Source organism: Nothobranchius furzeri, chromosome 11, assembly GCF_043380555.1.
Source record: "Nothobranchius furzeri strain GRZ-AD chromosome 11, NfurGRZ-RIMD1, whole genome shotgun sequence".
Lineage (NCBI taxonomy): Eukaryota > Metazoa > Chordata > Actinopteri > Cyprinodontiformes > Nothobranchiidae > Nothobranchius > Nothobranchius furzeri.
In genome coordinates, this window is record NC_091751.1 from 28,172,429 (window position 1) to 28,198,896 (window position 26,468).

A 26,468-nucleotide genomic window follows, 5' to 3' on the forward strand; every position below is an offset into this window, starting at 1 on the left:
TCCTCCCAGGCCACGGAGTGTGTGTGTCAGGGGAATGTGTATGCCAGGAAGGGTGGACGGGTGAAAGCTGTGGATGTCCCACCTCCCCAACAACCTGCCAGTCACCAGATGGCTTCATTTGCAGTGGGCAGGGCAAGTGTGTGTGTGGCAAGTGTGTGTGTGATGACCCTCAACATTCTGGAGAGTTCTGTGAAGGATGTCGCATTTGCCATATCAAACGGGAGATTTGGTAAATCTTGATTCACATCCAAATACAAAAGTAGACCTCACAGACACATCTACAGAGAAAACTAACACTCCTGTAACCTGTGTGTGTGTGTGTGTGTGTGTGTGTGTGTGTGTGTGTGTGTGTGTGTGTGTGTTTTATCTCTTTCCTTCAGTAAGAACGTGGACTGCTCCCACTCACTAAAAGGAGCGGAGCACTGCAACATCACCTGTGCTCAATTGGTTGGCCCCATAGAGGATCTATCAGGTATGTCAGGAGAAACTTACCAGAAAACAAACATCCTTTTAGCCTCTCATTTTCTCTTACACGAACAGAAATTTATATTCAAGTCAAGTCAAGTAGCCTTTTTTAAGGACTCAATCCAATTCACAAGTATAAAGACATTATGCAAATAAGATTAAACAAAAAACACAATTTGACATGCTAAAGCATACAGTATATATACATATATATATATATATATATATATATATATATATATATATATATATATATATATATATATATATATATATATATATATATATATCCCAGCAACCATCCAAACAACACAATATCTCAATCCAAAATGGCTTCCTATCTCTGGCTCCTTCAAAGGCAGTTCGAAATCTGGGTGTTGTGATTGATGAACACCTGACCTTTAAAGATCATGTTGCCTCTGTTGCTCATTCATGCTGCTTTGCGCTGTATAACATACGAAAGATCAGACCATACCTAACACAACATGCCACCCAGCTCCTTGTGCAATCTACTGTCATCTCCCGTCTCGTTTACTGCAATGCCCTTCTAACTGGTCTTCCAGGCTGTACTGTGAGACCTCTTCAAATGGTCCAGAACGCAGCGGCGTGTGTGGTCTTCAATCAGCCAAAAAGAGCACACATCACCCCTCTGTTCATTGAGCTCCACTGGCTACCGCTAGCAGCACGCATCAAATTCAAATTGCTAACGCTAGCATACAAAGTCCGAGACGGTACGGCTCCCATCAACCTGAATCCTCTTGCAAAGGCTTACGTCTCGGCCCGGCCACTCCGGTCATCACAGGATTGTCGGCTAGCAGTGCCTACACCACGCTCAGGACAATCCAGACTCTTCTCATGCATCGTTCCACAAATGTGGAATGACCTTCCAAGCACTACCAGAACCGCGGCTTCCTTTTCAATTTTCAAGAAACTCCTGAAGACCCTCCTCTTCAGAGAGCATCTTCTTAACTAGCACCCTCCCTGCACCAGTCCCCCCTCTCTACTGTCCACTCCTTTGTTCCCTCCTCTCCATGACTGATATCAAGTTGTTGTTGTTATTGTTGTTGTTAGCCTTAAGGGCAATATGCCGATTATCACTTGTAAGTCGCTTTGGACAAAAGCTTCTGCTAAATACATAAACATAAACACACACACACACACACACACACACACACACACACAATATATGTATATACAGAGGTGGAAAGTAACGAATTACATTTACTCACGTTACTATAATTGAGTAGCTTTTTTGTATATTTATACTTTTTAAGTCGTTTTTAAAAGCTGTACTTTTACTTTTACTTGAGTACGTTTTTAAAAAAGAATTGTAATTCGCTACATTTTAAATGATATCCGTTACTGAGTAAAAATAAATTATAGGCTTAATAAATTAAAAATATTACGTGTAGCAGCGTCGGAACGGAAATAAGACACCTGCATGAGCGCCGTGTCTAAACCGGGGAGGGGTGTGGGGGTGTACACTTTTGCTCAAAAACATCAGTTCAGTTCCTCAACTCGCTGTTTACCTCCTCTCTCCTCCCTCTCCTGTGGATTGGAACCCGCACCTTCGCGCACCGGTGTGACGTCATCAGAATTCTGCTCGGTTTGGTAGCCGCACTCGGTTCCGTGTTTGAATTGTGTTTCTCTACCGCTCCGCACGGCAGCGGCAAAATAACGTTTAGCGCTCATAACAAGCGGATTATCGGCGCTTTGCTCATAAAACAGAAGACCTGCAGGCCTCTGTGAGTTAAAACATCCTGATACTGTTCAGGTGTAAACATTGTGCTCCATCCCTGTGTTTGAACTCAGAAGATGCTCCTTGATGCCACAGATATGTGATGATTTAGCTTGTTTCTTTATTTTACTCCAGAATAAGAGATTGAATTATTACTAAAGCAGTTCAGTGTAGTTAAATTAGTCATTCACATGATTCTAACATGCTGCTGTGTGTGTGTGTGTGTGTGTGTGTGTGTGTGTGCTACACATATAGAACTGCATGAGAAAGCGTGGTTTCACCAAATCCATGCATCTTATATCTTGGCTGAAGTAATGGCTCAGGAAAATAACTCATATTTCATAAATAATGACGTCTTAATAGTGTCTGTGATAATGTTTTATCTTATCTTTGGTCTGGGAGGTGTAACTTATCATGATACAAGCCTTTTAAAACATGTTAGAAGTGTTACAAGAGGAGATAAATGCATGAATTTAAAGTTCATGTTTGGAGTCCAACCTTCACAGTTTGGAGGCTCACGCTGGTGAGGAGACACCGTTAGTTCTAGTAACACCTGGGCTCCCAAGGTCTGTTCTGACAGGATGGACGTTACGGGACCCTTAAGGATTCCAGTTGGATGATTGGAGGATTATTTAGGAGGATTGGAATAAACAAACTGATTTCAGTGGTGAAGGGTTAAATGAGTGAGTGAACCCACTACCAAGGATGAACTCTGCTAACTTTAAAAATCAGCTGCTCTAAATAAGCATGAAGGTCAGACAGGAGCTCTAGGATGGACATGGATAAAGGAACTGTGATGTAGAGGTAAAGTAGGGCAGGGCCAACGTTAGCAGCTGTCATACGGTCCATCTGAAATGTTTGACTTTTATTTAGCTTGTTATGTGACAGGTTAGAGCACAGTCTCATGTTAGAGTTTTGTCATGAGAACATTGAGATACCTCACATGCTGATGGCATCATTTCTAAAAATAAAGAATAATTTTAATCACAATTGAAACTTACCATCCTAGAAAAACCTCGTCCAATCAATGTGCACGTCCTGTTCTCACTGATTGGATAGAAATCCCTCCTTCAAGCTGTGCGTGTTTGAGTGTGTGTGTGCGCGCGCACACACAAGTGAATTGTGAACTGGCGTTGTGATTTAGCACTACGTAGATGTAGCCATCCTTACGCTGACAAAAATGTAACTAAGTAACTTTTACTTTGGGTACATTTTGTTTACGATACTTTGTACTTTTACTTGAGTAAAAATGTAGGCAAGTACTTTTACTTGTAATTTAGTAAAAAATTATCAAAGTATTGGTACTCGTACTTAAGTAGGACATTTTAGTACTCTTTCCACCTCTGTGTATATATATATATATATATATATATATATATATATATATATATATATATATATATATATGTGTGTATACGTTGGGGCGACGGTGGCACAGGAGTTAAGCGCTCGCCCCGTAATCGGAAGGTTGCAGGTTCGAGCCCCGCTCAGTCTGTCGCTGTCATTGTGTCCTTGGGCAAGACACTTAACCCACGTTGCCTGCTGGTGATGGTCGGAGGGACCGGTGGCGCCAGTGCTCGGCAGCCTCGCCTCCGTCAGTGCGCCCCAGGGCAGCTGTGGCTACATTGTAGCTCACCCCCACCAGTGTGTGAATGTGTGTGTGAATGGGTGAATGACTGATTGTGTTGTAAAGCGCCTTGGGGGGTTCCAGGACTCTAGAAGGTGCTATATCAAATACAGGCCATTTACCATTTATATATATATGTATATATATATATATATATATATATATATATATATATATATATATATATATATATATATATATATATATATACATATATATATATATATATATATATATATATATACATATATATATATATATATATATATATATATATATATATATATATATATATATATACGTATATATTATATATATGTATGTGTATATATATGCTTTAGGTTTTAGTCGACAAAGATTTTTGTTTTTACTTTTATAAAACATTAAAGAGAGTATTATTCTCTAACAAATTAATTTACATGTCAGGCGTGCACTCTGAGCTATGGGAGTGAGTTTCATACCAACATCCTTTATTTTATGGCTCTGGGACAAAATCTCAGCTGCCCCAGATTTTGTAAAACAATAATTCCCAGACTGGTATCGTTTTTTAACTTCACTGATTTTCACAATAGGATCATTTATTGATGCAGATCTGTGCATCATTCTGTAAATTTCCACTAAAGAAATGTATGATTTTCTTTCCTTAGCAGAATGGACTCTTAGGGAGCATACAAAGTATTCTACACAATATTTATACAGAAATAAAGAAATGTGTTTGTTTGATTTATTATTTTTAGTTTTCAGACCTCCATCTTCAATGTATATTGCGGAAAAGTCCACCTACTTAAACGCAGTCATGTTTTTCCACAGACTGCTATGTTGAGTTTTCCCAGAATGAATATAAATAACCCAGTTCTGCTCTTGAGCATCAGCAGAGATGCTCATAAACATTTAGATGGGCTTAAACTGTGATGCTGTTGGGTTAAAAAGCAGGAATGTGACCCGTTATTAGAAACCAGGGAGCAGAGACAACAATCCTGTCACACTAACTTTAAAACCTTAAACATGTTCAGACCAAACCTGTTAAAAATTGTCATTTATTTCCATGTATCTGTCCGGAAGCACACGGATAAGAAATGTATTATTATGGATATGTTTAAAAGTAACAATGCCCTCGGACTCCGTGGGGCTCTGCGATGCTGCTGCTTTGGGCCCTGGTGACATGGGCTGGGGTCTCCATGCCCTGGGTGGCATTTTGGGAATGGAGGTGCCTATTGGAGCCAGGGGGGGAGCTGGCTCCCTGGAGGGCTTAGGCCAACCAGCCATTCCTCACCATCCCCATGCATTTTTCCCTCCTGCCCCTTCACACATTCATGCACATAGGACCGTAGGGGGTGGGCAAGCCAGGGGGTGTGGGTATGGATCCCATTTCCGCATTCCTGTGGCAGCCTGCCCCCCAATTTTATTTGCACCTTAAAGACTTCCACCAACGACATTGCACGCAAACACACACTTAGGGCCTTGGGAGTGAGCACACAAAACGGCATTTGGCATGGGGATCTTTCAGCCTCATCCCGAGTGCCGGTGCCCACTTCCAATTTTAAACTGCACTTAGACATAGAGGGCTGTGAGGAGAAGAGGGGTTGTGTGGTTGCATCAGCTGGCGAAGGTCAGACGATGCCTGCACTGTCCACTCACCACAGCAATGGAATACACCTCATCAACACACAACAACACTATATTGGAGCAGGCGGAGGGGGCCTAGGGGTCTTAGCACACCTCTGTTGTCGCTTGGCTTCCCGGGGCTGGAGGCTAAGGGGGAAGCTGGCCATCTTGTTGGGGTCTGGGGTGGTGGGATGCTTTGGTCAGCGTTGGGCGGGGGAGCCTGCTCATCAGCACCCCAGCAGAAAGGGGCGAACTCTGGAATCCGGTGATGGTTGTACCCCTTGTGCAGCAGTACCGGGACCAGAGTAAATAGGGTGTGTATGGGGAGCGTAAGTGGGTATCTAGCATTCATTTTGGTAAGTCTTGGGTTGTATGTGCATGTGTGAGCATGAGGGAGGGAGTGTGTGACTGTGTCTGTGTACGCCTGTATATTTCAGGTGGAATCTTGGATTCCTCCCCTCTCCTGGGACTTCTTGTGCTGCTACACATCTTCGCCTCCCCTCCCCCCGCCACATTTGATGTGGAGTGCGGTGCCTTGGTCTGCCTGAGTGTTCTTGAAGCCCCCTTTTTTTTGGTTTGTTTTTTCTCTTTCTGCAGGTCTAGAAGCAGACTCTTGTTCATTATTGGTCAGAATAATATAGCATGAAAAAACAATAACTATGAAGTTTTAAGTATCAGGCATTACATTAAAAGCAGACGCTTTGATGCTCCACCTGAGAGTAAGGCCTAGTCCACACGTAGCCGGGTTTTTTTAAAAACGAATATCCGCCCCTCCAAAAACTTGCATCCACACCTCCTCGTTTAAAAAAAAACTCTGTCCACATGTACCCGGATAAATACGTTGTTAAGGACATGCCAGACCTGTAGGCGGCAGTACTTCCCCTGTTCTTAACCTCGTCCTTCGTCTGTGGTCTTCCGCAAGGAGCAGTAATTCCGCTTGCAAAAACAAACAAGCAAAAAGCGCTTGGACAATTGATAAAGCGAGTGCAGCTCTGAGGGCATCTGAGGGCATCCATGCTGTCGACTAGAGTAAACACAGGTCGCACACGTGATGTCAGCATTTTTTTGTCGCGGAAAATGACGTTGCGGACCTTAAAACTCCGGTTTTGTCTGTCCACACGCAGACACCCAAAACGGAGAAAACGCAGATCTTCACTTTGGCCGGAGTTTTTAAAAAGATCCGTTTTCGTGTGGATGACAGGCCAAAACATAGAAAAATGTCTGCGTTTTGGCAGATCCCCGGCTACGTGTGGACAGGGCCTAAATCTGTAAGGCTTGTCACCAGCATTCAGACATTAATTCTGTTTGCTTCACAGCCAGACAGGACACGGGGGAAAAAAAAAAAAAAAGAAGTAACGTCGTCTCTCGTTGAGCAGCTGAGTGCTTTGCATTTCCGCAGCAGGGAAGCGCTGAGCCGAGCTGAGTGAAGTTAGCTTCACTCACATCAGAAATCCATGCAAATAGAGTGATTAATGCTCTTTCGTGTGGGTGAGGAGCTGGCTTCACTCAGCTGCAGCGCTGTTACTTGTAACTTTTGCGAGACAGGCAGAAATGTGCACTTTGAGCATAATTTTCGTTTAGTCTTGGCTCGTTAACGAAATCTACCATTCATCTCGTCATGTTTTAGTCACCAAAGAGCTATTTTTAGCTCGTCAGCGTCTCGTTTTTGTTATGAAAAAAGGGCCGTCAACTAAACCAATTCATCATAGTTGTCTTTAAAGAAAACGTGCAGTCTCTGATGATCTGATATCCAGCTGTAACAGAGAGAAACTCCTAGAGCTCTGCATCGCTCCAGCTTATCATCTCATCTGATTCTGTTAATGTTGCTCAGTTGACGCTTTTAAAAGCAATCTGAAAACTCATTTGTTTCTCCGGGCATTCTAAACATATTTTGTATGCAGCTTGGCTGCATACGACTTTTTATGTATATTGTGACTGTATTTTACAGTAGCCTATTTATGTGTTGTTTTAACTTGTGAAGCACTTTGTGACCTTTTTGTCTGTGAAAGGCGCTATATAAATAAAGCTTACTTACTTAATTACTTCTGTTAAAGCAAAATTTGCGGCTCGTCTGTACTTTCATATTTAAGATAGTGGCCGGCCGGAGCTCGGCAGTAACTCCCCTCGTGATCATGACACCTCCCTTTGTTGCGCCAGGGCGCAATATGCATTCACAAGTCCAGCGCTGCGGTAACATTACTACCAAGCATGGTGGCACGTATGCCACAAAATTCCTGCAACGCCATGCTGCCACAACACGTTTATCAGATACACCATGGCAGCAGTATTACGCTGATTGCTGGCATGGTGTGTCTTCTAAAAAGGGCTTTTATTTTCTGGGAGTGATGACACACATGACGCAGCTAAAATCCCGGATTGTGGGAACTGCCCACACCGGGATTAAATGTATGGGTGGCGGCGCAGAGACTTTGTACATTTTATTATACAGTCTCTGTTTGGTTCACCCGTTCCATTCGTTGAGCACCTTGACTGTCCAGAACACAAAACGGCAGCTCAGATGATCAGAATGAATGAAGCTAAAGTGCACAGAGGATGCAGTGGGATCCTGTTTTTCTGAGCTGCATAGAGCTACAGTGTTTCATGTACACACAAAGTGTCCTGGGCCACATTCAAAGGCTGCCCACTCAGCTGGCAGCTTTCCTCCTGCTGATTCAGAACAGCACATTCTGTAGCGTCCCTCACCAGGTACTCATCTATCCTATCAAAAGAGATACATTTGGTGCTTCGAGTCAGCTAAATGCAAGTGAAAGTGTCCCGTAAAACCTGGATGAGGACAAACATAACTGAGTTTAGATCAATTTAGAGGGAAGAGAGGGGTCAAACAACTAAAATCTGCAAAAACCACAACAAACAAGCTAGAAAGAGAAACGATGGGTGGTTTTGCAGTAGCTGAATCAAAGTCTGAAAATACAGAAATCTTAAAAGAGCAATAAACAAACAGAAAGGGAGATAAAATGTCTTCGTAAGGAGAGTGGTGCTAGTCCTGGTCCGGGTCTTTAACATGTCTGAAACGTGGGTCCCGTTAGTAATGACAGCTGTCACCGCTGGTCTGAAGTCAGTCAGTTTCACATGCACACCAGAGCAGAGTGAATGTAAACACACACGCTTTCCTTGGAGGTCACTTCCGCTGCTACCACGGCTGCAGGAGTGCACCCTGGTGATTTGAGTCAGCAAGCGTCCTGTCAGTTTTACAGCTGTGTTTCACATTTACCCCCCCCCCCCCCCCATGCATCCAAACGTTTCAGTTCGTTCTCTCCCTCTAAATTTTTGGAACAGCTCTGTTCATTGTGCATCCACCCCCCCACTCCCACCCACCAGGACACACTCTTCCCGCTCACGCCCTCTGCTCCCCGAGTGCAGCAGAAGCCAGGTTTCCATGGTAACCCCTGTTACAAAATGTCAGAGTTCTCTTTGGGCTCTTTGTGTTGTGTGACTGGCTCGTCATCTGCACATGCTTCCCAGCAGATCCAGGGCAGGCCGAGTGTTTGGAGAAGCACCGCTGGCCCAGCTGCCTCTGACAGTATGTTTCATTCTTTCTCACCTGAGATTAAAGTGGATTCTACGGATTATTGCCATTATAAACCATCTAAAAACATTACCCTGAGTTCATAACTTACTTCATTGATTTTATTTGTCACCTCAGGAACAGAAACGTGAGTTATTTTTAAATAATAAATGTGAAAATTCCTTTTTCAAATATTGTTTTATTTATGGAAAATCATATTCAGACATTTGAATTCTCACTCAAAAGCGGAAGACTCACAACTCCTGGGTTTTGGATACTATAGTTTCTGACTTTTATCTTACTTATCTAACAGTAAGATGCATATTTGTTCTATTGATATGTATAAGAAGATGTGATTATCTCATTATCAGGACTAGGAAGCATTAGTGCCTTATGACTGAAAGGCTCCGGTTTAGCCTCTACATGGTGGAGTATGAGGAGGAAAACTGTGTTTGACGGTCTAATAAATAGCTTAGTGCTATTGCTAATGATGTACTGCTAATTTCCAGTAATAGTGCCATCATGTAAACAAAAATAACATGAACCTCAAAGGTGTTTCCGGCCTGTTCAGCAGCACTTTCTCTTTTTTATTTTAAATGTACACAACTTTTTCATATTTCTAAATCATTTTTGAGCCAGTAGGAGCTAAAAAAAAGTTACGCCAAGTCAAAATGTGTTTCTGTTGCACATTTCAGTTTCAACAGCCGTTGCCCCACAGCGCTGAATGCAAAGTGATAGGCATTACGTAGTAGAAGGACTGAAACAATAAATTACATTAAACCACAAGCAGAAAATCAAAAAATACACAACAGATTCCAAAAAAAATGAGAAGTCAGTCAGGCCCTTCCTGCTCCTTGTGGGCAGAATACTGCAATTGCAACTTGAGCCTCTCCAGACCAGTGAGCTGAAGTATCGCAACGTTTTGCTGCGGGAAGCAGTTGCACTTTATGGCAATCCTTGTTTACATCTCAGATCAGGCGAGCTATACCTTATTAGCATGTATTGTAATGTGTCATCATGATGGAGCCTCTAGAGAAGCAGAAAACCTTCATCTGATGAAGCTTAAATGAAAACAACATTCAACCACATGAGGGGTCAAACAGGGTCGGGAGTTTTCTGAACTCAAAGATGAATTCAGTTCCAATTGAATTTGTTTTTTTTTTTATTAAGCACCAAATCACGTCAAGAGCCGTCTCAAGGCACTTCACATTTGAACAACTTCCAGACTACAGAAGAACCCCAGGTACAGTTGGATCCTCCTTCTCCAGTTCAGGAGGTCCACCCGAGGCCCCCCAGGCCAGGCAGGCGTCGCTCCATGCTGCCCTTCTACTGGCTGCATACAAGCCAACCCCCAGGCCCAGCCCGGGTCTCCACCCAGGGACGATACAGCTATCGGGCAGCGACACATGACCGCCGTCAACTAAAATGACCAAAATTCTTTTAAATTTTAGTCACAATTTAGTCATCCAATTAGCTTCAGTTTTAGTCCCATTTTAGTCGACCAAAAGGCAAAGCTATGTTGGTCGAATAAAATATATTTATTTTTCTTCTGATGCAAAAAGTTTCAACGTGTGTAAAGAAAATGTTAACGACACCTAATGAAACTGTAAATAAATATGTAAAAATCACGTTTTATACTTTGGATGAATAAAACTCTTCATTTATATTTGCTTCTATAACAATAATTATTGGAAAATACCTAAAGACTCATCAGGGGATGGGAAGGTGGGATACCCACAGTAGTTTTGGCTCGTTAAATAACAACAGACAGCTACAGCTTATGAGCTTGTCTCTCCCATAATACCAGTTAGAATTGACAAAGCTCCTCGGATGAGAAGTGAAACGTCTTCAAGAAGCCAAAGAAGTCCAGTTGCCTTCATTCGAACCCTTTGGGTAACTTGTGTGTGTGTTCAGGTTCATTCCCCCTCTGGAGTTAAACCCATTTGTGTGTAAATGTGTGTCCAACAGAGCGTGTCAGCAGCGGCCGACTGCTTGGAACTTTCCTGAGTGTATGTGTCCTGACGGTGCTGTGTGGCCTGGTGGTGGTGGCGGTGTCACAGCTACTGATGCAGAAGAGGGCGAGGTCACCAGGGGGCGCCTCTGCAGAGGGAGGCTACCACTGCACTGGGAAGGTAAGCAAAGGGGGACCTGAGCTGATTACCATGCAGTGACCACAGAAAAGTGGAGGGAAAAAATTGACTCCGCTGTAAGACGTCCAGATGTTTATTACATTTCTTTTCAACTCCCAGTTCACCATCAGATTTTTGGCCCTATATGAAACACAACACCTTTGAGAAGATGTTTATGAAATCTGTGAACACAAGGGAGTGTATTCCTGGGATACAGACACTTGAGCTGCTCTGAAGGACTTAGGAGGATTTGATTCCTTTCATAAATGGATTTTGACTCTAAAATAGATATGCTTACAGAAAGGTTTATGCTTTTAGATTTGTTCAAACAAGTTTTAAATTGGCTTTTGAAACTCTTAAATATGAGTTTTGCCCTAAATGAACTTAAGGTATTAATTTTGTGTTCATGCTTCAAATTATTGCAGTCAATACTTTTTGCCATTTTTAAGAATATATGAGCAAAAATACAAATGATTACTATCTTGTATCTTGTGTAAAATCCTACAGAAATCACCTTAACATTCTAAAATATTGACGTTAGAGCTGTGTTTTATGTTTTGGGTGAATGTAAAGCCTTTTTATTACTTTTTCTTCTTAATATTTGATTTTTTTTTTTTTTGCATTTGTTGTGGATGTGACTGACTGTAACATCAAAATTTCCCCTCTGCAGGATCTTAGCTTAACCCTTAAAGATGTGTTTCACTCATTTAATCAATACATTTGTAGTGGTCTATAGTTGGAATGAGTGCCTTGTAAGTTGCACTCTGGGAAAAAAAATCTCTAATTCAAGAAGTACAAGTCGTCTGGAGGAGAAGGTAGCTTCAGACGGTAGAATTTGGAGTCTTATTCCTGATATTCGGATGTCTCTCCTCTGATTGGCAAACAGCAACACGACTCTACCACTGACTCTGTTTGCTCTGCTTGTTGATGTTTAATCTCCACTAATAACACAAGCCTGGAGGAGTTCTGCTGTGTGGTGGAGTTGCTAATGCTAACATTTAGCTTCTACTAGCCAAGACATTCTCTGCTGTTTCCTGAATGCTAAACCAACAACAGCCTTCCCCGTCGTGAGTCAAGATGGGTGAGTCCATGAATGTTAGGCGACAGTGTGATGTAGATCTGTCAGGATTTTCTGATCCTAGAGTTTCACCGTCTATTTTCTATTAGAAGCTAATGCAGAAGATAGGTCTAGAAGACTGTTTTCATGTTCAGCCTGTATGAAAAACTAAAAGTGACCCGTTAGAATCAGAAATAATCATTAGAATTTTGTTTTTCAGTGAACCACACCTTTAAGTTTTCTGGTCCTGTAGGATAAACTTCATTTCTTAGTTCAGAAGAAGAAGAAGAAGAAAGCATCATTTCTATAGCGCCTCTCAAGATAAAAATCACGAGGCGTTTCACAAAAACAAAAAATGTAAAAATATAAAAAATAATGTAGAAAATGTTTGAAAAATATATTTTAAATGAGTAAAAATGGGCAATTGTGATTAAAAAATGTTAAGAAAGAGAGAGAGTGAATAGGAAAGAGGGAAATCAGTGGATCCTGAGGAAGGTGGAATAGGTGGGGAGAGCAGAATAAAGAGAGAGTGGTGAAGAAGATCATACAAAAGCCAGCTTGAACAAGTGAGTCTTCAGCTGCTTTTTAAAGGAGACCACTGAGTCCACTGATCTCAGGCTCAGGGGGAGAGAGTTCCAGAGTCTGGGGGCCACAGCAGCAAATGATCTGTCACCTTTGGTCTTTAGCCTGGTGCTGCACAACCAGTAGGCTTTGATCACTGGACCTCAGGGACCTGCTGGGGGTGTAGGGACTAAGAAGATCACCAATGTAAGATGGTGCTTGTCCATGTAAGGCCCTATAGACCAGAACCAGGATCTTGAAATGAACCCTGACGTTGACTGGCAGCCAGTGAAGCTGGAGGAGAAGCGGGGTGATGTGGGTGTGTTTGGAGGACTTGGTCAGAAGCCGAGCACAGGCGTTCTGAACCACCTGTAGACGGTTCAGGGAGGTTCTGCTCAGACACGTGAAAAGAGAGTTACAGTAGTCTAAGCATGAGGAGATGAAGGTGTGGAGAACTGTCTCAAGTTCAGAGCGGGACAGAATGGGACTCAGCTTAGCAATGTTCCTGAGATGGAAGAAGGAAGAGCGAACAAGAGAACTGACATAAGAATCCAGGGTGAGAGCTGGGTCAAAGGTCACACCAAGATTCCTGACAGAAGGTTTGGAGCAAAGCTATCTAGGATGACGGGTCGGGTTGGAGTCGGGAGAGGTAGAGATAAGGCTGAAGGAGAGATGCTAGATCTAACCTCATTGACTTTGTCCACAAAGAAAGACAGAAAGTTCTCACAGTCTGCAACAGAGTGGATGGAGGCTGTAGGAGAGGTAGGAGAGACGATGCTGCTGATGGTGTTAAACAGCACCTTGGGGTTCCCTTTGCTCTGGGACACCAGGCTGGAGAAATAGGAATCCCTAGCATCTCTGACTGCAGAGTTAAAGGATGTCAGAAGATCCTTTAGGTGCAGCAGATGGATGTGGAGATGGGTTTTCCTCCACAAACACTCAATTTTTCTGCATTGGCGTTTTAGGCTGCGAAGGCTGTCATTAAACCAGGGAGTAGGGTTCACTGCAGGAACTGATCTGGTTCTGACAGGACAGATATTGTCCAGAATGGAGAGGCAGTGCTCGTTGAACTGGGAAGTTAAGGAATCTGGGTCGTTATCAGAAGAACAGGGTGGATCAAAAGCAGCAGAAAAATTGCTAGCTGTGCTCTCATTAAGAAAACGAGAACTAACCAGACGGCGAGCAGGAGGTGGGGACGCAGAAACTGACAAGTTAAAGAAAATGCAATGGTGATCTGAAATATAAATGTTCTCAGGACAAACACTGTCAGCATTTAGACCCAGGGTAAAAACAAGGTCTAGAGTGTGTCCCCTGGTGTGTGTGGGGCCAGAAACATGCTGGGTAAAGCTGAAGGAGTCCATAAGGCTGGAGAAATTCATGGCAAAGTGATCAAAGGGATCATCAACGTGGATGTTAAAGTCACCAACAATCACCAGTCTGGACAGCTTCACAGTGGAGGATAGAAAGTCACTAAACTCCTGAAGGAAAGAACTGTTTGGACCAGGTGGACGAGAGACCACAGCACAGTAGAACGGGTCCTTACGCCCGACTTTAATCAGCTGCAGTTCAAAGGAAGCAAAGTGACCAGAGGTTGTAGAGCTACATGGAAGATGGTCTCTGAAAACAACAGCTAGGCCTCCACCACAACCAGAACCCCGGGGCTGGCTAAGAAAAGAATAACCACTCGGGCAGAGTTCAATCAGACCAGAATAATCAAATGTTTGCTGCCAAACTTCAGTCAGAAACAGAAAATCCAGGTTTTTAGAGAGATTTACATAATTGAGCAGGAAGGGCTTATTGTTAACAGAGCGGGTATTTAATAGAGCCATGCTGAGTGAGGTGGAGGAATCAGAAACTGCAGAAACAGCTGGAGTTAGTGGACCTAAATTAGCAGGGTTAGATCCACGGTGTTTATAAAAACCACTTATGGAGGGAACAGGAGGAGAAACCACTGAGAAATGAGGATAAACCGACCTTAAAAAACTTGGTCGGAGAAACCGCTCCGTAATGCGGCCTGGCGGGAATGTGGAAGTGACGCTCAGGTCACCAAACAAAAGACAAGAAGCTAGAAGATCATGCCGATGTTTACCAGATAAACCACGCTTTAAGAGAAGTCTTATTCTCACCTGGATTCCAGCTCCTTTACCTCTTTTCCCCCGACGTTTTCCCGGGACCGGATAAACATCGCTGGAGGTGTGCAGGTTGGGATCGTTGTTTGGCTCCGGGCCAGTGCGCCACTCAGATAAATAAACAGGGAGGTACGTCCTCGGTGCATCTTGGGCGATTGTGAATGAACGGAAGGACAAAAGAGTCTGGCGATCATCGGAGATGGTAGCGGGGACACTACTGAAGAGGGTCGCAGACAGGAGCAAGGTGGAAAAGAGGAGGTTAGTGGAGAAAAGTTTGAAAAAATGGCCGGTGACCGCGGCCAAGCCAAGCACAGGCGCCATCTTGTTATGGACCGGAAGCTAGGACTCCATCTATAATGAGTAGCCTTGTAATTATTTACAAACTTTACATTACTGCACGTCAAAATGGTCAAAAACCTCTTTTGTACATTCATTCTGTGTTTATCTCCATGATCTATTTTCTTGTTCTTGTTTTTTCAGTTTAATAAAATTTCGTTTTTTTACCTGACATGTTTCAGCTAGTGTCTCTAGCTGTCATCAGAGATCGCTGGTGTTGGTGGCCTCACTTCAATTTAGTCGTGAGCAGCAGAGGACAATGCCGCCCTCTACTGCCCGAGTAGAGGCGATGGAGTATTCCCATTGGATCATGCATGGGTCAGTGTCATCAGCAAGGAGGATGTGGGCAGTAGGATAAAAGGAAGTGATGCCATCAACACCGGCGATCTCTGATGCTGGCTAGAGATACTAGGTGTAACACGTCAGGTAAAAAAAACTCATTTTTACTAAAACTGTGTAAAAAAAAGAACGAGAAAATGATCAAAAAGTTCTTGTGAATGAGCTTTTCTACTGATTTAAAAGCAGTTTACAGATTTTGCCAACAAGAGAGAGTTGGTAATCCCAAAAACGTCTCAGTGTTTTTTATTAATTTATGACTCTGGAAAGTAGAAGTAAGAATGAGTGTTGCGCTAGTCTTGTAGTTAGTTTCAACAGCTGCACATGTTAAAAGCATTTCCTTTGAAATGATTGAGGCTCACGTAGAAGGGAGTGTTTCTACACCACACACACACACACACGCGTCCAGAAAAGCATGCTTGTGGATATTCCCACGTCTCCTCCCTCCTCACCTATGCAGTCTTGCATAATCAGTCCTCCCCATGAGCACAACACAGAGCGTTGGGGGGGGGGGGGGGGGTGCAGAAACTGTAATCTTTGCTAATATTTTTCGCAAACTGCACTGCAGCAGCTGCTATTGTAGAATACAACATACCTTTGACCTACCGTTGCCACAGCAGTAGCTCAGGGGGCAGAGCGGGCTGTCCGGTAATCGGAAGGTTGCAGGTTTGATCCCAGGTCTGACCAGAGGGTGCTGCTGTTGTGTCCCTGAGCAAGACACTTAACCCGCCCTTGCCTGCTGGTGGTGGTCGGAGGGACAGGTGGTGCCAGTGCTCGGCAGCCTCGCCTCCGTCAGTGCGCCTCAGGGCAGCTGTGGCTACATCGTAGCTCATCACCACCAGCGTGTGAATGTACGTGTGAATGGGTGAATAACTGATTGTGTTGTAAAGCACCTTGGGGAGTTGTAGAACGCTAAGATGGCACTATACAAATACAGGCCATTTACCATTTATTTGTCCATTTTAGGATTTAAAAAGTTATTTTAATACTTGTTTTCTAATATTATCTAATAATTATATTTTTAATTGCTTTCATATCTATTTCATGTTTATTTAGTCCGGTTTTGTTATAAACAACTAGATTTTTCTTTTGCAGATTTGTTGAAAACATTCTTTATTTATTCATAGAAACTAATTAAATATATTTATTTAAATTGCAGGACAATGATAGTTGAATGTGACATTAATCTAATAACATTATTTAGAGTCTGCTTACTTATATTTTTCATTTATTTATTTATTGTTCTTTGGGAGGGATTTTTGTGTGCATGTGGGCCTATTACTGATTCTGCACTTCCCTCCAGGATGTGTCCTATATCCCTAGAACCAATGAGAAAACGGTGACCTACAGGAGGGACCGCCCACCCGACCACCTTCTGGAGATGCACATACAGGTCCCTAAGATGCCCCTGGGTGACCTCTGGCAGTACTGACAGCAGGAGCTAGACATGGACATCTGAAGGGAAGCAGCAAGGACACTCGAAAGGAGAGCTTGACCTAAAAACTTATTTTCTTCTTAAAGGGGCCATATCATGCAAAATCCACCTTTTGGAGCTTTTTACCATGTGGTATTGTTTCCTCGTGAAAAAATAACCCCAACCTCGTTTTTGGCTGCATTCATGCATTTTCCTGTCTCAGCGGCAAGTTTTCAGATTCTTGACGGACCCACATAACCCTCTCCGTGAAGCTGGTCCCGGTCTGAAACACGCCTGCCCTGGAAGGAGGACGCTAATGCCCACTCTCTCTGAGTTGTGAGAATAGACCAGTTGATTTTATTGCTGCAGCTGAAAATGTTTAGTCTGACCTTCAAGTCACTAAGTACTGCTTTAAACCTCCACCGGTACCAAAGGGGATTTTCTGACAAATGACTTCTGCGTTGGGGATAAACACTGTCGTAAAAACATGTGTTCTGTCCACAAAAACACACGTAATGGCCAGCTCAGGATGTGTGTGTTAGGTGACTAGAACTTTATAATAGCTGTGGTGGTTTAGTGGATAGAGCACCTGCCTTGCGTGCTGATTGGTTAGCACCTTACATCAGCTCTCCGTCTCAGCAGTAGCAGTCTTTTTTAGCTACACTTGCCAGTGTTACGCTTTCAGCGCTTTATTGGGAAACAGTTTTAAATATAAGACTAATCTTTTTTTTCACTTTTTTTGTTTAGCCAGTGGGAGTCCATGTGAGGTGAGCAGAGTAGATCGCTGCTTGGAAATGACCAAATTCAAAGATCTTTAGAGACACAAAACATTTAGCAGAAAATAAAACAAAAAATATAAGAATTGAAATCTGCTTCTGCTGGCTAAACTAATTACTGTCAACACCGGGAGTCGTACAGGTGTCGGGGCAGAAAGAAGGCAACAGGTAGATGCTTTAACCGCTAAACCACCATGCAGCTGTTGTACGGACATTTTATCAGAGACGTTGTGGGCGGAGCACCAGGCGTTTTCTTCCTATTCGTTGCTTCTTTGTGGCCAACGTTTTTGCGGATTATGTCATGAATGGGTGGAGTTCACATGGGTGGAGGCGGGGTTTCACTTAATGCAAGCATTTGAGTTCCAGGTGCAAGTACAGGAAGACAAAAGTAACTAATATTAAAGATAAAAGGACATCTCAGTAGTGCCAACGGTAATATTTGATCATATGTTGTGCCTGCCTTTGCTCTCAAAGGTTTAGAATAGCATGATCTGGCTCCTTTAAATAATGGTGATCGAGCTACATGTGGACTACCCGAGGAAGGTAGATCAGACTGTGAAGCCTCCATGAAATCAGATTTGACCAAGCTAGTACAACTCCAGTGGCCAGTATCCTCTGATTCGTGATTTCAAAAAGCACAAAGGCCCTCACTGATTCCTCCTCAGGGTGCTGACTATTTCTACAGAAGAATAGATGATTATTTGTTGATTTTACTGTTTGAGCCATATGCTCTAACTTGTGTGTGTGTGTGTGTGTGTGTGTGTGTGTGTGTTTGTGCGCGCGAGCTCTATTTATGACGTAATTGTGAAAACACTACATTTTAGATGTTTAAGAGACCTCCAACTGCATCGTCTCTCTGTCTTTGTCTGCCCTCGTGTGGTCAATACGAGGTATGACATGTTTTCCCTAGACAAACTGACCTCTGATCTGGTGCCTTGGTGACACCAGTGACTCTCAATGCCTTTATTATTACCTTTTCCAAGCCATTTGTGGGATTATTCTAGTGTTTTAAATGTTCTTTTGTCTTGTTACAATCGATCCCATTCGCAAATAATGTATTTAAATTTAGTTTCCGTCTAATGAAAAACTGCTGCATGTTCTTTACAATCTGGTGAAACTTGCACTTGTTGTGTTGTACTACTGACAACTGGGACAGGAGAGCTGTGGCAGTGTCTGTGAGCTCATTTGGGGCATTAGAAGTCATCTGTGTGCATCTGAAGCTAACAAGTCCACCTGAACACTGGAAGACTCTCATTCATATTTGTGTGTAACCAAACAGAAGAAGGTGTGACCTCATTGCCATGCCCCTGATGATTCCAAAACCATCTAAACAAGTAGAAGAGTTAAAGCAGGAATCTGCTTTTTCCACGTGGACGTTCATGCTACAGAGATCGCCAGAATCCTGAGTGAGAAGAAAGCTTCTTCTCATGGGTTAACTGTTTAGAGCTTTCTAGATTTACTGTAAAATGGGAAACACTAATCGTTGTTTGTTTTGATCATGCTGTAGGATATTTGAACTCATTAGTATTACTGGATGATGGATATGCAGGTATTTATATAGGCTGTGGACAGTCTAACCTTAAGAGGTATTTAGCAATAAGGTACCTTTGTTAATCATCTCATCTGTTTTGGTACTGACTTGTGTTTTTGTTTGAGTTCTTTAAGTTAAAGCAGCGTCTCTAGATTGTAATTTAATGTTACTGTTTGACAGTTTATATAAAATAAAACGTGCAGATTTTTCTCTTTTAACCAGTTAGTTGTTTTTACATTGACAGTTTATGTACTGAACAAGGCCTAATGCATATGATGAAACCGTGAAAAGTCTATTTCACCTATTTTAATGCTCTTGAAGATCAAAGCAACTTTTGATTTCAGCTTTAAGACCCTAACAAGTGTCGACCAAAGATAGATGCTAAAGCAGCTGGAGAAATCTGGGGAGTAGTGCCACTTATGTTTTTGATAAAATGCAGTTTTTGATTAATTAACTTGTAGTTATGGTCTGTGAGAGCTGCAACATGCAGATGAAATTATGTGAAGTGAGCTGCTTGACTGACCTGAAGGATAATTCAAAACTTGAATCATTTAATGCAGAAAACCAAATAAATCACATTAGTTGCTCAATTGCGAGATTTTTATGTTGATAGGAAATTTGTTATCTGATTATTTTCCTTAGAAAATGTTTACATTTTTGCTATCAAACACGTTATATTGTTGAGTTAAAACTAAGATTTATTATCACTCCTACTTCTAGAGAAATAAATAAAAGATTAGAAATCCTAATAAAATCAAAATGTTTATTTTAGGAGCTAATTCAGAATGTGGCCCTTACAGAAACCTGATAGCTTTTGGATTCCAGATGTTTCTTTGAAACTTTTTTTATGTATTTAAACTCAGAGTTAAATGTTTGGAGTTAGGCTGTTATGCGGCCAAACTTAGCTAAATATTGCAGAATAAAGGCACTGTTTCTATTGTACTTAATTATTCTGAAGCACACACACACACACAATTAGTCTTTCTGAATTAGAAAACTTTATGTCCTGTAATTTTCAGGAAAATTTAGTTTTATTAAAAAAATACAGCAAACATAAACGTTCTAAAACCTGAAAAAATGCTACTTTATTTATAATCGTGACTTATAGGCAACAATCACAAATGAAACACGGCACATAAACATTTATTTTAAGATTATAAAGCAATAAAATGTTGTATAAAATAAATTAGGTGCATAAAAGTAAAGAAAAGAGTAAACTTGGTTTTCTTTGCGAATCTCAGATGAGGTAAAAGAACCAGAGCTCACGGCTGAAGATTAAAGTGCCTTTGACGTTTTTATCCAGTGAAAGTGAACCAGACTCATCCACCTGCTGCTCACTGCCCTTCCTCGCTCGGGGCGTCGCGCGCTCCCGGAGCGCCGCCCGAACTAGCGGGCAAGCTGTTATCCAGGTCCCCTTTCCCAAGTCCCGGTTCCTCATCTGAACCCTCCGCGGTGTGTGTCCTCAGGTGTTTGCTGAGGTGATCGGAGCGCGTGAAGCGTTTACAACAAATCGGACACTCGAAGCGCTTCTCCCCGGTGTGCGTGCGCAGGTGGCGCTGGAGCTCGTCGGAGCGCGTGAAGCGTTTCCCGCACGAGAGCCAGTTGCAAACAAACGGCCGCTCTCCGGTGTGCCAGCGCAGGTGCGCTTTCAGGTGGGAGGTTTTACCGTAAACCTTCCCGCATCCCGGGATGTGGCAGCTGTGTTGTCCCTTTGCCCCCTTTAGACTCGGAGCCTCCGGACCGAGGCTCTCCGCCTCCTGGCAATTCGGGCAGTCACATGTGGCTCTGCTGGAGTAGCGCCGCGATGAGGACCGGGAAGGCGCGGGCAGAGGAACCGTGGGGGGTCCCGGCCTGGGAGGCGCCACTGTGCTTGTAGGCTCTGCGTATGGTGGTCTGAAGCCGTCAAACAGGTGCTGCGTGGCGGGGAACAGGTGCTGGGTTGCTCCAGGGCTGAAGACGGAGCTGTACTCGTTACTGTAACCGCTCAGGGAGCAGGGCAACCCGGTTGGGTTTTGCGCGTCCACCCAGCTGGTGCTCCTGTCCCACCACGGGGACCCGTTGCCGACCTCTCCCACGGGTTTGAACCAGGAATCATAGGGATGCACTCTGGGATAAATCATGCTTTCCACTGACGAAGGGAACTTTGGCATGAACACCTGGCGTTGAGAGGAGTCAGAGACGCTGTCTGAGGACGACACCGCGCTCTGGTACGCTGAAAAGTCATCTCCTAAAGAACAGCTGGCGGCTTTCAGGCAGAAGGCGCTGGAGGCCTCCGTCAGTCCAGGCCCATTGCTCCTGGATGTCCCGGAGGAAACTGTGATGGGGGAGAGGCAGGAAGCCAGGCTGCTGCTGGTCTGGGGGCTCCCCTTCCACGGGTGAAACCCCTTGGTGAGTCCAGGAGCTCCATCAGAAAGGGCTGGGGAGCAGGAGGGGGTGGGGTCCCCGATCCGGCAGCAGGTGGCGGCCAACAGGGCCAACGGGGTGCTGCCCATCCGTGGTTCCTCCTGGAGAGCACAAATAGCAGGTTTACGCTCAAACTCAACCCCAAACACTATTATTATTAGTAACATATTTAAAAAACGCAGTTTATCAAATATTTTTCACCAGAAAAGCAAACAACATTTTTTACTTTTCCAGCTTCAACATGCGCGTTATAAACGACAACTTTCCTCCCTGCAGTGCTGGAAACGCGCTCCGGTGAGCCTGTGGCACAGGCGCGCAGGCTTTTGGGCCATCTCGCCACATCCGGGGAAGAGCCTAGCAACATATTTCCACCAGAAAGGCGATTCGTCGTCTCCTTGAGTAACTGGCTCTCAGTAGGCTGCTTTTCAGCTCCGGAGCGTTTCTTTGCGGTGCCGCCGCGGGACCGCACCTCGTGCACGGGGAACGAAGATGGACAGAACACCACAGCTCTCTTTTATCATTTGCTCGGAACCCGACATACTTCCAAACTGCAGAAGTCATTTCCCCCGACACCAAGTCACCTAATGCGCTACCCGCTGCCATCTTCCCCCCCTCTCTCTCTTCAAGGCTGTCACATGATGACATCACGTCCATAAACTGTGTAGAATGTCTCCAATCTTCGGCCGTAACATATTAAACTAAATAAAATAAATTAAAAAATCGACCATACATCAGTTTTAAACGTTAAGTGAGTTATTCGTATTTAATCCTGATCTCCTATTGCAGTATTTATTTATTTATTTATTCATGATGGAATTGTCACTGATAATAAACACCGGCTGCATACTTTATTACCATAATACTGGCCAAGCCTAAAAAGTACCAACTGCAGAGTTTTACAAACATACGGTTAACAGTGAAACTCACCCCTAACAGAGCCGTCGTGAGCCGTGCTGGTGTCTGCAGCAGACAGAAGGAATTAAATGAGTGGTGAAGTGGCTGTGATCACACTGAGTCTGGTATCTGACTCCTTCACTCGTTCTAGCTTCTTCCTGGCTTTGAAGTGCCGCTGGGCCAGCGCTGACCAATCAGAGAGCAGCCCACCATGTTGACCAATCAGAGGGGAGCTATAGGCTTGCCTCTGAAAAGGCGGGCTGAGCGAGATCCTCATAAATCAAACAGCTTCAATGTCCAGAAACTTGCAGCGAGATTTGTTTAAATTATTAAAGAGGCCACAGCATGAAAATCCCCTTTCTGGAGCTTTTTACTTCGTAGTTTAAAAAAATAACCCAAAAGCTGTTTTTGAACGCTTTCTTGCATTTCTTGTCTCAGTTGGAAGTTTTCAGATTCTGAGATGAGAATGTGTGATCAGGCCTTTCTCCTAAAGCTAGTGGATCTGAAACCCGCCTCCCCTGGAAGTAGGTCACTTACGCCCACTTTCTCCTAGCTGTGAGCATAGAGCAGCTGATTTCATGCTGCAGTTGAAAATGTTTTAGTCTGTGCCCATTATTCCACAGATGACTGCTTTAATAACTTTCACCGGCGGCAGCGGATGTTCTGACCAATTACGTCTGCAGTTTGTCTCTGTTCCTACATTACAACCACCCTATGGAGAGACCGCAATGCTGGTTTATACTTCTCCATCAGCTTGAGTGTGGAGTGGCGCACACGGATGGATGGAGAGGTTTTCCCTTCGAACTTCTTTCGTCAGTTAGGGAGTATTGAAAAGCAGTTCCCTGGCAGGGAAACAGAGGGCGTAGCGCTTTTGGGGGTCTCCTGCCACCATTACAGTCACCTAACTGGTCCATGATGGTGTTTATGTATTTCAGGGAGTTTTTAATGCAGATAAAGTTGTTCTTCATTCTCCTCCGCTTCTTAATGCAGTCGCCACCTCTAAACCCACGTTTCCCATCATTTCTATCCACAAATAAGACGCTTGCTGCATGTATTTGTATTCTTAAAGTCACGGGTGAATAAACGTTAGTAGATTCGGACATTTTCCATAAGACGTTCTTCAGTTGCATGCCCGGAGACAGCTGGAGATAGGCGCCAGTGACCCTGCGTGGATAAGCGAGTAAAGAAAATAGATGGATGGACGTTCTTCATTCGGTTCTGTCGTTCTCTAACTTTCTTTGGCTCTTTCTTTATTCTATGAGGGGGACAGTAATGGTAATAATATTAAAAATAATAATACAGTTTATTTATAAGTGCCTTTCAAGACTCTCACGGTCACTGAACATAAAACATGAACATAAGTACCACAGTTTATAAACAATGTAAACAAATCACTTGGAGTTAAGAACATCAACAGAGCACATAAAATGAATGAGGGCAGGTTAAAAAGTAAGGGCGGATAAAACAACAAACTAAAAGGAATTACAAATGATGAAGTAGAATATGCACCCCTGAATAAATGAGTTGTAAGTAGTACGGATGCACTGATCGGTGCCGAGACAGATACCGGTAAAAGTTAACAGATACCAGTAACTGATACCAATGCAGTTGCTTGAAAGTGACTTCACTGTAACTTGTCCTTTCTGTTCATCTAATATTTTAGTTTTGTGATCATTTATTTTAACATATTTTACTTTTCATCTACCTCACAGTCTTTTCATATTGAAAACAGAGAAGAAAATAAAACCTGTATACCAATTAATTGCATTTTTTGGTGTGGTATCGGTATCGGTAATTGGCGAGTACTCAGATCCAAGTATTGGTATCGTATCGGTTTGGAAAAAAGTGGTATCGTTGCATCCCTAATAAGTAGTGATTTGAGTGTTTGAACAGATGGAGCTGAAAATATTCCAGTATATTCCAAATATGACCAGTGTCGCATGTTGGACACACAGGTGTGTGACGGTGTGTGTATCGACCACGCAGTCACTTTGAGATTTATCAGCTTGTAAAATTGTGTCTTACATATTGACACATCCAGTGTCCACTCCTGTAGACGAAGACTGAGGAGACATTTCAGCTGTTAGATCAAGATGTTAAAAAGACAAACGCACAGCGAGGAGACAGGTTTCACTTTTGCTAACTGGACCCTAGGGGTGTTTAAAGAAAGCCAGCGCTTCTCAAACACGCTGACTATGGGGGATTAATCAGAATGTTTTAAATAAAATGAAATGACATCCTCTTCTTCAATCTGAATTGGTTTAATTATAAGAAACACTTTAAAGGATACATTTAGTTAGAACTTCAAATTCATTAAGCAAGAATTTCTTAATTTATGGGTTAAATTGTTTTTTTATCCTCTCTTTGTCCATATAAACAGTTTTATTTGTGTTTTAAATTCGCCAAACAACACATTTGCTTTAGAATACAATGTATTGGCACCTCTCAGCATCACAAGTAAGTAAGTAAACTTTATTTGTATAGTACCTTTCCCAGGCATAAGCCACAAGGTGCTTGACAACATTTTAAAAGTTTAAACAAGAAATGAGAAAATAAAAACTGTGAATAAAAACAGTGAAGTAAAACAATTAATAAAAATAAATGAAAACACATCATAAAAGGCCAAGACCACACAGAAAGCATAACAGCTCTAAAATAACTAGACGAATAACTGGACAAATAAATGAGTCTTAGGCCTAGTCCACACGTAGCCGGGTTTTTTTTAAACGAATATCCGCCCCTCCAAAAACTTGCATCCACACCACCTCTTTTAAAACAAAACTCTGTCCACACGAACCCGGATAAATACGTTGTTAAGGACATGCCAGACCTGTAGGCGGCAGTACTTCCCCCGTTCTTAACCTCGTCCTTCGTCTGTGGTCTTCCGCAAGGAGCAGTAATTCCGCTTGCAAAAACAAACAAGCAAAAAGCGCTTGGACAATTGATAAAGCGAGCGCAGCTCTGAGGGCATCCATGCTGTCGGCTAGTGTAAACACAGGTCGCACACGTGATGTCAGCAGTTTTTTGTCGCGGAAAGTGACGTTGCGGACCTTAAAACTCCGGTTTTGTCCGTCCACACGCAGACACCCAAAACGGAAAAAACGCAGATCTTCACTTTGGCCGGAGTTTTTAAAAAGATCCGTTTTCGTGTGAAAAAACTCAGTTTTCGTGTGAAAAAACTCAGTTTTCGTGTGGATGACAGGCCAAAACGTAGAAAAATATCTACGTTTTGGCAGATCCCCGGCTACGTGTGGACAGGGCCTCAAGCTCTCTCTTGAACTTGTCGACAGAATCAATAGAACGCAGAGTGAGGAGTAGGTTATTCCAGAGCTTAGGAGCTACAGCTTCAAATGAACGGTCACCTCTAGTGTGATAGTAAGTGCGAGGAATTTTAAGCAGATTAAGATCCCCACTCCTCAGAGCATAGGGGTGTAGGGTTGGATCAGTTCTCTAATGTAGGAGGGAGCTTGTCCATGCAGAGCTCTGAAAACACAAACCATAATCTTAAACTTAAACCTAAAAGACACAGGCAGCCAATGAAGTTCCTTTAGGATGGGGGATATGTGAAACCTCCTATTTGTGCGCGTCAGGATTCTTGCAGCAGATTTCTGCACTAGATCACAACATACCCTACAAGTTAAAATTTGTACGTCGCTTTGGATAAAAGCATCTGCCAAATAAATAAACATATACATAAACACTAGTTGCAGACAATGGAGCTCCTTCTTGTTCAGACTAGAAAATAAACTATTACAATAGTCTAAACGGAATGACACAAAGGCATGAATGAGGAGCTCCAAATCATTTCTTGACACCATACGTCTAAACTTCGAGCTGTTCCTTAGTTGAAAAAAGCAGTTTCTAGTTATCTGCTTACAGTGCTGCACAAAAGACGTTTCACTGTCAAAGATGACTCCTAAATTTCTAAGGCTTAATTTCAC

At 43.0% G+C, this 26,468-nt stretch overlaps 2 protein-coding genes across 3 annotated transcripts in view; one reads left to right on the forward strand and one right to left on the reverse strand.

Annotated features, from left to right (window-relative positions):
- Window positions 1–17,124, forward strand: part of itgb8 (integrin, beta 8) — a 35,417-nt gene extending 18,293 nt beyond the window's left edge. Inside the window, exons 12-15 of one of the 2 annotated variants that reach the window (XM_015955875.3) lie at window positions 10–229; window positions 381–472; window positions 10,930–11,093; window positions 16,813–17,124. In XM_015955875.3, coding sequence (XP_015811361.3) covers window positions 10–229; window positions 381–472; window positions 10,930–11,093; window positions 16,813–16,941 — 605 coding nt within the window. In that variant the 3' untranslated portion in view covers window positions 16,942–17,124. Of the gene's footprint in view, window positions 1–9; window positions 230–380; window positions 473–10,929; window positions 11,094–16,812 lie in introns of those variants that run through there. The other variant, XM_070541461.1, reaches the window with a different exon arrangement.
- A 3,326-nt stretch (window positions 17,125–20,450) lies between these two features.
- On the reverse strand, window positions 20,451–22,676 carry sp8a (sp8 transcription factor a). Its single transcript, XM_070541466.1, has 2 exons — window positions 22,561–22,676; window positions 20,451–21,734 (listed from the first exon to the last, which is right to left on the reverse strand). The coding sequence occupies exon 2, from the start codon at window positions 21,720–21,722 to the stop codon at window positions 20,565–20,567; it is 1,158 nt and encodes a 385-aa protein (XP_070397567.1). The 5' UTR covers window positions 21,723–21,734; window positions 22,561–22,676; the 3' UTR covers window positions 20,451–20,564.
- Window positions 22,677–26,468: the final 3,792 nt, after the last annotated feature.

Excerpts from the sequence above, each read along its gene's own strand:
- sp8a (XM_070541466.1), bottom strand. The coding sequence starts at position 21,722 with ATGGGCAGCACCCCGTTGGCCCTGTTGGCCGCCACCTGCTGCCGGATC.